This window comes from Cebus imitator, unplaced genomic scaffold (assembly GCF_001604975.1).
Source record: "Cebus imitator isolate Cc_AM_T3 unplaced genomic scaffold, Cebus_imitator-1.0 Scaffold48, whole genome shotgun sequence".
Lineage (NCBI taxonomy): Eukaryota > Metazoa > Chordata > Mammalia > Primates > Cebidae > Cebus > Cebus imitator.
Genome location: NW_016107363.1, coordinates 2,600,905 through 2,612,430, shown reverse-complemented (window position 1 = coordinate 2,612,430; position 11,526 = coordinate 2,600,905). Strand labels below are relative to the sequence as shown.

Sequence of the window (11,526 nt, the reverse complement as noted above, 5' to 3'; positions counted from 1 at the left end):
ATTGTTCCAAAAGACGTGGGCTGAATCGCCGCGCGGATATTAAAAGTGTGTGTGGGGGGAGCCCCGGCGCGACGCGCCAGTAATCCGAGCTCTTGATTATCCAGATTCGGATCAAACGGGGCGGCGGCGGCCGGCCCCCTCCTGGGAATGATTAGATGATTAATGTAATGCTGTTTGAAGGGTCTCTGTTTTCTCTCTTAATTTGGGTCATTACTTAGAAAGCAAGCGTGAGATCATTTCATCAGCGTGCTCGGCGGCAGAGACAGCTATTCAGGAAGTGGACTAACGGAGCGGTAATCAAGACCCAGAAGGCGGCGGTGGCGGCTGCAGCGAGCTCGGGGAGCCCGGGCGCGCCCTCCCGCGGCAGGGCTCACGGCACCCGGAGGCCAGCCCCAGACCAAGGGCGCAGGCCAGTGGGGCCCGAGGCTCTGGCTGGGCTGCGGACCCTTAGCCTCCAGTTCTCGCCGCCAAGGGAGATTGGGAGCAGTGATTGCCCTCCTTAGGTCTCCCGGAGAAAGGGACGTGCCCAGAAGCGCTCTGGTGGGGTAGTGAGTCTACCGACCGCTTACCCTCGAGGGCGTGGCGCATTGCTCAAGGACAATCCCAAAAGCTGCTCCCCAACACCCAGTCGCTTTTAACCCTTTTATTTGAATTTGCTTACCCAAATAAGGCAGCACCCAGAATCCCAAGCGTCTGAACAGTCACCAAATAAAAACTTGGCACCTCCTGTAGGCCGCCATAGGCCTGTTCGCCCTCGTTCCTGGGGGCCTTAACACACAAGCGTAGCAAGAACACCGGTTTAGCCTCAATCCTGGCCCCAGTGCCCCAAAGTTACTGCATTTAGGAAGGAAATGCTATGAACACCTAAGTCCTTCTCGTTCTTTGGGGTTGCTGAGCTGACCTCGCCGCGAGGGTAGAGGGGGGAAAAAAACGCGCACTAATAATTCTGTTTATTGAATTATATATGTATATATTCCGTGTTCGCTTGTACAGGAGGATTTACATGGCTGTATAAAGATGGCTAGGGGCGCCGCGATCTTCTGGGGCGCCCACGGTGACAGGGTGGGGTTAAAACTGGCTGCCCCAGGAGAAGCGGAGGCCTGGATTTAAATAAGTTTCCTGAATATACAAAGGTAGGGGCCACGAGTTTGCTGCCAGTCATCGAGGAAACGTTTAGCTTTCCAAAAATATGCTGGTTTTGATAAATAGATTTTAGCCTCTCTGCTATAGTTTTTTTTTTTTTTTTTTTTTAATTTTAGAAATAAGTTTATATGTGTGATCTGTTTTCGGGTGGTACAGGGAGGGAAGGAAGGGCAAAGCAGTAGCTCTCAGCTCTGCACTGTCCTAGTCAGGTCCTTTGCGGAGGGGGCAGCAGGGCCCACGCTGTCGTGGAGTTTGCGCACATGTTTCTTTAAGTCAAAGTTTCTGCAAAACCCTTTGCCGCAAGTGGCGCACGTGAAAGGCTTCTTGTCATTGTGGGTGTGCATATGGAAGGTCAGGTTGTAGACCTGGTGGAAGGCCTTGTTGCAGATGGTACATTTGTACTGCTTCTCGCCGCTGTGGGTCAGTTTGTGGTTCTTGTAGTTCCCTACAACAGATCAAAAACAAAAAAAGTGGGGGTGTGGAGAATGGTGGGGAGGAAGAGGCGGGCAGCCCAGGGCAGCCCAGGTGCCTGCTCAAAAAAGGCGACGCTTGGCTAGGCGGGCGCGACCTCTTCGAGTGAAGAAGTTGTCAAACTTCGTAAGCGTCAAGCCGGGTGCTCTCCCGACAAGAGACAAGACCGAGGCTGAGTCCCGCGGAGCCGCTCTGCACCCCTGCCCTGCCCACCACAGAGGCCGGTGCAGCATCCCTCCCGCCGCGCTCCGCCGGCCGGGAAACTTTTGCGCAGCCCAGAGACGCACCGAGTCCTTCTCCCGGCTGATGCCTCGCTAGAAGAAATTCGCAGGAACCCGGGCTTCGTCCCTTTTTTTTTTTTTTTCCTTCTCATTTTTAAAGTTATTTCCTTCTTGTGCCCCAACTACCACCTGGAGATCCAAAAGTGCCTTGGAAAATCCCAGCCGGGGGCCAAGGATCATACCGGTTTCCCCCAGTCTTAAATTGTTCCCGGGAGAGTGATTCTGCCTCCAGTATTTTTCATTTGAAAGGGGAGTCCCGGATACAAAAGGAACCTTTTCCTATAGGGCAATATCCTTTTTTTTTTTTTTTTTTTTTTTTCCTACATCCTTTCCCTCTGTCTCCTTACCTCCCTCCCATCTCCCAAATTCGGAGTCTCTCTGTGCACTCAGCTTGCATACATCATGGTCGACTAACCCCGCTAGGAGAGCTTTCCCCTACAACCCGATTCTAAAGAAATGCTTCGCCCGCGCCTGCAGCTTTTGCCTCCTCTCTCCAGATCCCTCTTTGCCTTCCCGCCAGCCAGCCGCGACCCGAGTCCCGACGTGAGGTGAGGAGAAGGCCTTGCCTGGCACGTTACCTTTTTGGTGAAAGCCTTTGCCACAAAATTCACAGACGAAGGGCTTGTAGCCCGCGTGGATGCGGATATGCGTGTTGAGCGTGGAGCTGCGGTTGAACGCTTTGCCGCACTGGTTGCATTTATGCGGCTTTTCCTGCGGAGAGGGGGGCGCGCACAGTAAGGCCAAGACCCTGGCCCGGAGAGGCCACCTCGGGAACACCTGGAAGGGGGCACCCCCCCCTGCTCAACCCTAGAGGGTAAGGGCTAATCATTGGACATTCTATCCCCAATGTTATTAAGATTCTGGGGTTTGCGCACGTGCTGGGCCCGACCCCGGGGGCCACGTACCTGGGTGTGGATAATTTTGTGCCTGCAGAGCGTGCTGGCCTGGCGAAAGCCTTTGCCGCAGACTTTGCACACGAACGGTCTGGCTCCGGTGTGCACCGGCATGTGGCGGGTGAGGTTATAGTGAGCATTAAACACCTATAGAAAGACATGGGGGGCCTTGTGGTGCGTCTGTCCGAGGGCCTTCCATCAGCCCTGAGTGGGGGGCACAGCCTACCTCCCTCAGTCAACATCCCCTTCAGAAACCAGAGCCTTTTCCAGTTTGTAAAGGGCTTCTCAAACTGCTGCTTACCCCAATACTGTGTGGCCGCTCACAAGGGCATCCCCATTTTACAGAATAGGAAACTGAGGCCCAACTAGGCTCCCAATTTGGGTAGTCAACTGCTGGGAAGCTCCTCAGCTCGAAGAAGGGGCGTTCCACGCTGCCCCAGGGAAGCCGCCGCCGCCGGTCTCCCCTCCCGGCTCCCCGAACCCTGGGCCTCACCTTGCCGCACACCTCGCAGGTGAAGTTTTTGGGCTTGCCATCTGCGGAGCCCCCTGGCAGCTTGCTGTGGCCCTTGACGCCTCCACGTTCAGCAGTTAGGGCTGAGTTCTCCTTCAGTACCTGCTCCAGCGGCGCCGGCAAGCGCTCCTTATGGGGGTAGGGAGCCGGATGGGGGAACTTGTCCGCAGCCAGGCCGGCCAGCTTGGCGTTCTCCAGCAGAAAGAGCTTGGGGTGAGCAGCCAGGGCGGCGGGGGCCTGCGCATTGAGGAGGCCAGAAGGGAAGAGGTGGCCGCTGAGGAGCTCAGACGGCGGGTACGCGGTCGAGTCCAGGTAGTTGAAGTAGTAGAGCGAGCCGCTGGCCGGCAGCCCCACGGCCTGGTTGATGACCTGCGGCTTGATGACCCTGCCCGCGGGCAGCGCAGACGGCGCCAGGCCCAGCTCGGCCTTGCAGCACACGCCACAGTTGGTTTTGCACAAGCCGCTGGCGCCGCACACTGGGGCCCCCCCGCCGCCGCCGCCGCCGCCGCCACCGCCGCCGCCGCCTCCTCCGCCGCCGCCGCCCGCCCGGAGGCTGCTTTTCCAGAGCTCCGAGTAACTGAGCAGTGTCTTTGACGGGACCTCGTAGCCTAGGGGCTGGAGGGGGATCATACAGGGGAGCGGCGAGCAGAGGTTGAGCAGTTTCTTGCCCTGGCTGCCATCCGCCTCTAGCGCTCCAGGCCGGGGCTCAAAGGGCGCGCGGGGCTCCGACGTCTTGGCCATGATGCGCTCGATGGAGAAGGCCAGCGTCTTGGAAGTGGCAGGCGACGCTCCGGCGCGCGGGCAGGCCGGGGGCACCATGGTCTCCAGGGAAGCCGAGCTTGCCATGGCGCGCGGAGCCGAGCCGAGCCAGGCTGGGCCAGGGCGCAGCCTCTCTCCTCTAAGTCTGCATTCCGGAAAAGGCAGGGGGGAAAACTGCAATTTAATAAGCACCTAGTCGGGCCCGGGTCACCCATTTGCATTCAAATGAACAGGGGCAAAACAAAGTGCACCCAAGGGTACCAAATTACCGCCCATTAACCCGGCGCGCAAAAGAACCCACCAGCCTCTGCCCTGGGACTTTGAAAGGGGGAAGAAGGGGGAGGGTTTACAAAAGAAAAGGAGGAGGGGGTGAGAAAAGAGTCTCAAATTAACCCCCCTGAGCCCTTCCCTGGACCCGGGCCTCTGCCACGCGTGCTGGGAGCTGGACAGTGAAGGGGCAAAGTTAAAGAAGACCGGAGAGCCACCTCGCATTTACCTCTTTCCCCCACCACCAAGGAGATGCGTTCCGAGCCATGCAGAGTGTCTCTTCTGTCACATTTTGATGGCAAACATCTTCCCCTCCAGCTGACATCACATGAAGTCACTTGAAGTGGAATGACATGGGCGGCGGCGCGGCTCCCGTAGCGGCCCCTGTGTTCCCCCGCGCCTGCCGGCCGCCGCCACCACCGCCCCTCAAACTTTAAAAGGAGGCAACTGGCGCCCGCTCTCCCCTCAGGAAAGTGCGAGCGGTTTGCGAATCGGGAAAGAGGGAAGAGACAGGAGGGGGAGGGGGAGGAATCGTGATGGTTTTGCCGGTGGAAGGAAAAGGGGGGGTACCCAAACCCAAACCTAGGCAGAGTTCCGTGCGTGATTCACAACTTTGGAGGCCTGCAGGTTTGGGGGACGCGGGGAGGGCGGAGGGTCCCGGACGCGGCGCCCCAAAGGGCCCCAGGGTGTCAGTCTAGTAGCTGAAGTATCCCTTAGCCCTCCGCAGCCGAGCTGGGCATCGTGCTAATAAACTGCCATTTACCCACGGAACCTGCGCCAGCCTCGAACACGCGCAAATGATAATTACCTCATTAGGATGTGGCGCATGGACGCGGGCGCCGCGTTTGGAGGGGGGAACTTGTTAATGGGGAAATATTAATTTATGCAAAAGCAATGAGCTCGACTTGGCTGGCGTCGGAGGCCGGGAGAGAGTTCCTGCAGCCTAAGGACGACCCCGGAGCGTCACGTAGAGCCAGGCCGCGCGCCGGGATCTCGGGGGCCTCGGGGCCGCGCGGGTGCGCCCCCAGCTTTCTGGCCGGCTCTTGGTCTCAGGCTAGGGGAGGCTAAACCGAGAGCTGGAAGACTTTTGGAGATCCTAATAGATCAGAATTGTTGATTTATGATCGGGTTTCTGAGGCAAAGCCGGGATCTGCTTCTGGTTTAGGGCTGCGTGCGGGGAGGATTCGGAGGGCAGCTCTCCCAGCTGATGGGTACTTACTGTTTGTATAATTGAGAAGGTCCAATCTCCACCTGTTTAAGGAGCAGATTGAAACAGCAGAACCTCCCCTGGATCCTATTAAAACGTTTTTCCTCCTAAGGCCATTCAGTCGAACCAATTTTCCGAAGTGATTCATAGAGCTGAATTCTGCCAAGGCAGCTCTTTCACTTTTAGCCACTAAAGCACCGCGTGGAACCGGGTTTTGTGTTTTTCTAAAATAAAGAGAAGGATTATCAGAGAGGAGAGGGAGGGGGCCTGAAGGGGGGCGGGCAGAGACTTAGTGTGGCCAGAGGTACAAGCAGAGGGAAGAAAAGACCCTTTTCTAGACAGGCCCCAAGTAAGTTCGGAGGAATTCAGCGTTTTGTGCCTGGCGCACAAAAGCAGAGCGCTCCGCGCTTGGTTTGGAGGGGCTGAATTCATCTGTTTGCAGACCATTCCACCTGCGTATCACAACAAACTGCTCAAAGACGCTCCAGCACTTTCAACAGGCCGGGTGCTCTTGGCGACAACAAAAGTGGTCGAGGCTGAGGGTTCTTTTGCGGGGGGAGATGGCTAGCAAGAGAGCGAGCGAGAGAATTAGGTTTAGGAAAGGGGGAGGAGGGGGTGCAGGGTTTTTTTGAAAACTTTTGGCCGGTTTTGTTCGCGGGACAATTATATCTTGCCAGTCAGCTTTTGCAAGACCACGAGCTTTGTAGCCGCAACCACAGTTTAAGAGGATTATGGTGGGTATAATATGAGCAAACAGGGTTTGATAGTGAATTCCACCTCCAAAGACACACGATCAAGTGAAGTCAGAGAAAGTGGTGGTAGAGGTAAACCTGTTTCTTCACCCAGGAACAAGTCTTGAGGGGGCTGAGTATCCCCTCCTAGGCCCCTCAGGGGTGCTGGGAAGCATCCCTGGAGAACGTCAAGGGACGAGGGAGAAAAGCTTTAGTTTTAACTTCAGGCAAATCACTCCCTTTTTCCCTTCAGAAATTCTCTTTCCTTCTACTCACCCATACAGTTGCAGCTCCTTTGAGGTTCAATTTTAGATAGGATTTGGACATAGCAGGTAAGGAAAAGGAAACGTGTACTTGGAAAGAAAAGAGAAGGAACAGAGAGAGGTCCCTGAAGGAAAGTGGCCTGGGGGTGGACTGCAATAGGCTAATGCTCTCACCTTGCCAAACTCTGAAACTGCCCCCAAATTCCGCAATCATAAGTCTGTTCCCTTAATGTCACCCTCCCACCCCCTCCCCAAACTTCCAAATTTCTAAGCCAAGAGGCTTGCTCTTCTGGAGAACATTTCCATATACCCCACACTTTAGAAGATGTTCAGAGAGACAGAATTTCATACCCAGGGTACCCCCATCCCTGTGTCAATGTGAACACAAGAGCACAGATTACTCCCTCCTCCCGCCAAACATGAAACAAACCAACTCACCCCAACATTGAAACAATATCAATACACCTGCAGCATCTCAAAACCTGAATTTCTATCCCGAATCTCCTGTGAATCCCGTTTGCCACCAGTACTGCACCCCAGCCCTTTTTCCAAATTGAGTAATTGTTACTCTCCGCAGCAGCAGCTAGAAAGATCTGCTGGTTTGAAAGCTCCATCAGGCTGAAAGGCTTCCAAGGGCTTCCCATGAACCTGCCTTGCCATTTCTAACGCTTTTCTGTGGCTGCATAAGCCATCTCTCTCTCTCCGCCATTACAAAGGAGTGCTACCTCCACAGAAAGAAAACATTTGGGTAAAAACAAGTTGCCCCTAATGTGCCTCTCTTTCCAAATGTTGGGTGAATACACTGGCTTTTATGAAAGTATTTAATTAGCTTCCACAAACTTCTCCTTCCCTCGCCTGCAGATTATATTGAAGTGGAGGGTTGGAAACTATTTTACACCTTGCCACTCACATGTTAATTAATCTCTATCTAACCCTAATTGCAGTTTATTCAAGCACCGCTCAACAGCTCACCCACACAATAAACACTGATCCTACTTTTATACATATTACTTCACGTTAACACATTGAGTAATTAACTCCAGTACCAACTAATAGTGCAAACAAATATTTTCTGTAAACGAGATGATTTCAGGCAGAATAATAGAGGACTGGGGAAATGCAGCGAATGGTGGAAGGAGTGATGAGATTCCCATTCGCTGTCCCCAAATCCTCCAAATTCATTCTTATATGCAGCATCTTTTTTTTGTTTGTTTGTTTGCTTTGAGGCTGAACTGCCTTTTTTTTTTTTTTTTTTTTTTTTTTTTTTTTTTTTTGGTAAAGAGGGACAACTATAGAAATTAAAATCTCACAATTTTAGGGAGTTGATGGAAGGGTTCTGTGGAATTGGGATGACTTTTTTCTATCTACACATTTTCAGTAAAGGAAAATCCAAAATAACTCGACATGAAGGGGAACAGGGAGCTCCAGGGCTAAGCAGATGTTTCAGGGTTGTGGATTCATTTACGGAAAATAAAGTGATCTTATCCCTCCCTCCCTCCCCAAGAAGTCTGTCCCTTAAAGCATGATTTTCCAGTAGAAGTGGGCTGAGGCTATAGTGACATTCTGGAAGTCCCAGTCTCTTTCCCAACCCAGACTGGTACACAAGCTCCACGTCGGAGGTGTTGGTGCCTTCGGGTCAAGAGGAGGACCCAGCAGGCCGCCTGACCCGGAGGCACGCGGTGGCGGCCCAAGCAAGGCCTACTAGGCCGCAGCGCGTGCTCTGCTCCAGGGCAGGAGTCCTGGGATGCGCTGGGGTAATCCCCGGGCGCCCAGGCCCTTGGCCGTCCGCTGCACTCCACGGGGTGGGCTGCAGCTCATCACGCACGGCCCCCCCGGGCCCGAATCCACGTTGGCGCCTTCCCCAGCCCGAAGCCTCAGCCCCAGGCCTATTTCATTTGGAGCGCCTCAGCCTTTAGAGCCGGGCGCTTTGGCTTCTTTGCCATCTGGCCCTAGCTCGGGCCTCAACCTCCCGGCGGCGGCAGGGAAACACAGAATCAGAGTTAGGCCTGAAGCCCCTCGGCGGCCTGTGTCCTTCCCACGCCAAAGAGCAGGGCGCAGAGACCCGGCGCGTCCGCGGCTCTGCGGGGCCTGACCCGGGCGGCGACCTCTGGGATCCGCGGCGGTGCGACGCTGCGCCCTGGCCAAGAGACCGGCACACCACTGATTGGGGATCCGGATCCAACCTCAAGGACTGGAGCGCAGTGTTTTAATTGAAATCGCAGGTTTAAGCACAGCTGGCGGTTGTCTATTGATTTTAGAGGAACTTCTCTTGTGGGAAGCATATTAAATATGACTGGCGCGGATAGAGCGGAGCTTCTCCTCCTGCTCCTTCCCTGTGGCCATTTTATGGTCATTAGCCCGAAACACTGTAATGATGACTTTTGCTTTAAAAAACCATTTTTTTTTAATGTCAGAAATCGCCCTCACTTTAGGACAAATAACTTAGCAGATGCCTTCTCGCAGTGTAGTCAACCTCAGAAGAATATCCCTTTCTTGCGCAAAAAGCTCACGTATTTGCACCACAGAAGAAAAAGGCAAGCATTTCCACTCCATAAAGGTGTTCTAATTTCAGCCGCGGTGGCATGCATATCTTGGTTCTGGATGACAAGGGGCACTATTATTTTTAAAACCGTGATTATTTTATCATCTGGTTGCAATACATAACACGTCGCCCTGTGTATGCCATCTCCCCAGGGAGCTGAGCAGCTTGGAGGGAGCAGGCTTGCTCACGGCTCCCGAGTTTGGGGAAACACGCACTGGGCACCCCGCTCCTTTCTGACATTTTTTTTTTTTCGGAAAATAAAAACCAACCCTAAAACAAACAAACTTTATGGCTTAAGAAATGTCCTTCCCTATTGCCTCCCTCCCTCATTCTTCCCTCCTGCCCGCCTTCCTTCCTCCCTTCCTTTCTTCTTCCTTCTTTCCAAAGGAACATTTAGAATCTGATTTACTTGGTGCCGCGCTTAACCGCTGCTGAAAATAGATTAACTTCTGAAGAGAAATTCTTTTGCGATCCTCTCTTTTTTCCCCAGGAAGCATTTTATTGAAAACATTCGAACTGGCTTGCCCGTGGCGGGCTTGTCCAAAGCACAGGGGCCTCCGCCTTCGGTGCGCGTTGTTCTCAGGATTAGCGCTGTCGGGAGACAAAGAGCCCCAGATACCCAAGGCCGGGCGCGCCTGAGAGCTCCCAGATTTCGGGTACCCTCGTGGAGCACGCGAGCACAGTCCCAGGCCTTTAGGGACAGATGGGCCAGAGCCGTCTGCATCTGCCCGCATCCTTTGGGAGGCTGCGATGATCGCAGCCAGGGTGGCCGAGCGCCCGGCCCACTGCACCCGGCGGCTGTTTTGCAGCGCCCCTGGCATTCAGGGACTGGTTTAGCAAATCTCAATGCACCACAGACTAGTTTTCACCCTGGAACAGGAAAGGCGCCTATTAGCCTGGGGCAACCGGCTTTGCAGCCCTGGGCGGAGGCGGAGGGGGAGGGGCGGTAGTGCAAACCTATCATGATTTCCAGGATCCTCCCAACTCCCTTGGCGGCGATCACATCAGAGGACATTCGCTGAGTCTTCAGAAATCTGGGCAGCGTACGCCCTTCTAGGCCAGAAGAACTCTCCTAAAAGAGCAGATCTGCACTCTATCCGTGCAAGCTTGGTGCTCTCCTCTCTGCCCTGGATGCATGTATATTCACAAACATATATATGCATATCATATATACGCATGTTGTTTATATGTATATACATATACTTGTATACTATCGACAACCCATCGCTAGAAATGCTATTTAATTAGAAATCTGATCCAATACCCGCGTGCAGCAATTTGCCAGCAGACGTGTCATTTTGTAAGGCGCAGTGAGGGAAGGAAGTCGTCTCGCCTACCTGAGTTTTCCACTTGCCTCGCGATTTTGGTGTGCAAACCAAATGAAATAATCGTTTATAGAGAACGATGATGATATATTTTTATATATGCTATAACACACACATACGTGTATGTATATGTATATTTAAAATTAAAAGGCGTTTTGGTGACTGACTGGCCCTGCGTAGTTGAGAGATGTCGGTTTCCGACTCCCTGGGAAGACGGCTTAGGATCCTCCGCGTTATTTAACTTGGCAGCTGGTTAAACTCCGCGGTGGAGCCTGCCCAAAGGTATTAGCGTTAAGTGCTGAGAGCAGGAGTTAAGCCGGCAGGGAAAAGGGACCGGAAGGGATACAGGGGTGAGGGAAACCGATTTCAGATTTCCCCAAACTTCTGTAAGTTTGCCAGGCAGTGTAGGTCTGAGTTGGATGGTGCATTGAATAACCTGAAGTGTTGTGATCGCTTTGCAAGCGAATCTCTCGGCTCTGTTTTGTTTGTTTGTTTTGTTTGGCTTTGATAAGAACTTCCCGTGTGTACGGCAAACGGAAAAGTTCTCTCTTGCCCGCATCTCTGGGGCTCTCAGCAGAATCCCATCTTTTCTTTACCTGGGTAAAGATCCCTGATGCTCCACCCCGGGTGTTTATAGTCTGACTTAGGTGAAGACAAAATGAGAACTCTAAAAATACTGCGAAGAGCCCATCCATCAATCAAAAAGGAATCAATCTTTTCTTTCTGCTTCCATCGCTGCCTTCAAGGCACATACAGACTCTCCCTCTTTGGGGATGAAGCTAGGTACCAATTCGTAGACTATTACTTATTATTGAGGGCCCATTATAGGCCACAACACTAAGTTTGATACCCACCCTAGTCAGTCCTTAACATGGTCCTATGAATCCATGTATATAATAGATATCTCCATCATACATATGGGAAAATTGAGGTTCTTGGAGGCTGGGTAGCATGTCCAAGCTCATGTAACTGGAAAGAGGTTTTCAGAGGTGTACTCCTAAACACCATGCTAAAACCCCAAAATTAAACAACTGGCTTGTGCTGCTGGTGGAATGGTAATAGGGACAAACACTTTAGAAAACTGTATGGCAGAATCTACTATGGTGGAGTATTTGCATTACTTATGACCCAGC

The 11,526-nt window shown here is 53.0% G+C and overlaps 1 protein-coding gene across 4 annotated transcripts; it reads right to left on the bottom strand.

Annotated features, from left to right (window-relative positions):
• Nucleotides 1–933: 933 nt before the first annotated feature.
• Nucleotides 934–10,457, bottom strand: FEZF2 (FEZ family zinc finger 2). Of its 4 annotated transcripts, none has more exons than XM_037738071.1 (7): nucleotides 10,406–10,457; nucleotides 5,545–5,756; nucleotides 4,555–4,662; nucleotides 3,282–4,232; nucleotides 2,801–2,935; nucleotides 2,474–2,606; nucleotides 934–1,588 (listed from the first exon to the last, which is right to left on the bottom strand). In XM_037738071.1, the coding sequence occupies exons 3-7, from the start codon at nucleotides 4,648–4,650 to the stop codon at nucleotides 1,329–1,331; spliced, it is 1,575 nt and encodes a 524-aa protein (XP_037593999.1). In that variant the 5' UTR covers nucleotides 4,651–4,662; nucleotides 5,545–5,756; nucleotides 10,406–10,457; the 3' UTR covers nucleotides 934–1,328. The 4 variants fall into 4 exon arrangements, with proteins under 4 accessions (XP_037593999.1, XP_037593998.1, XP_037593997.1 ...); XM_037738070.1 differs by lacking the exon at nucleotides 10,406–10,457 and adding an exon at nucleotides 6,965–7,204; XM_037738069.1 differs by lacking the exons at nucleotides 5,545–5,756; nucleotides 10,406–10,457 and having other exon boundaries at nucleotides 4,555–5,521.
• Nucleotides 10,458–11,526: the final 1,069 nt, after the last annotated feature.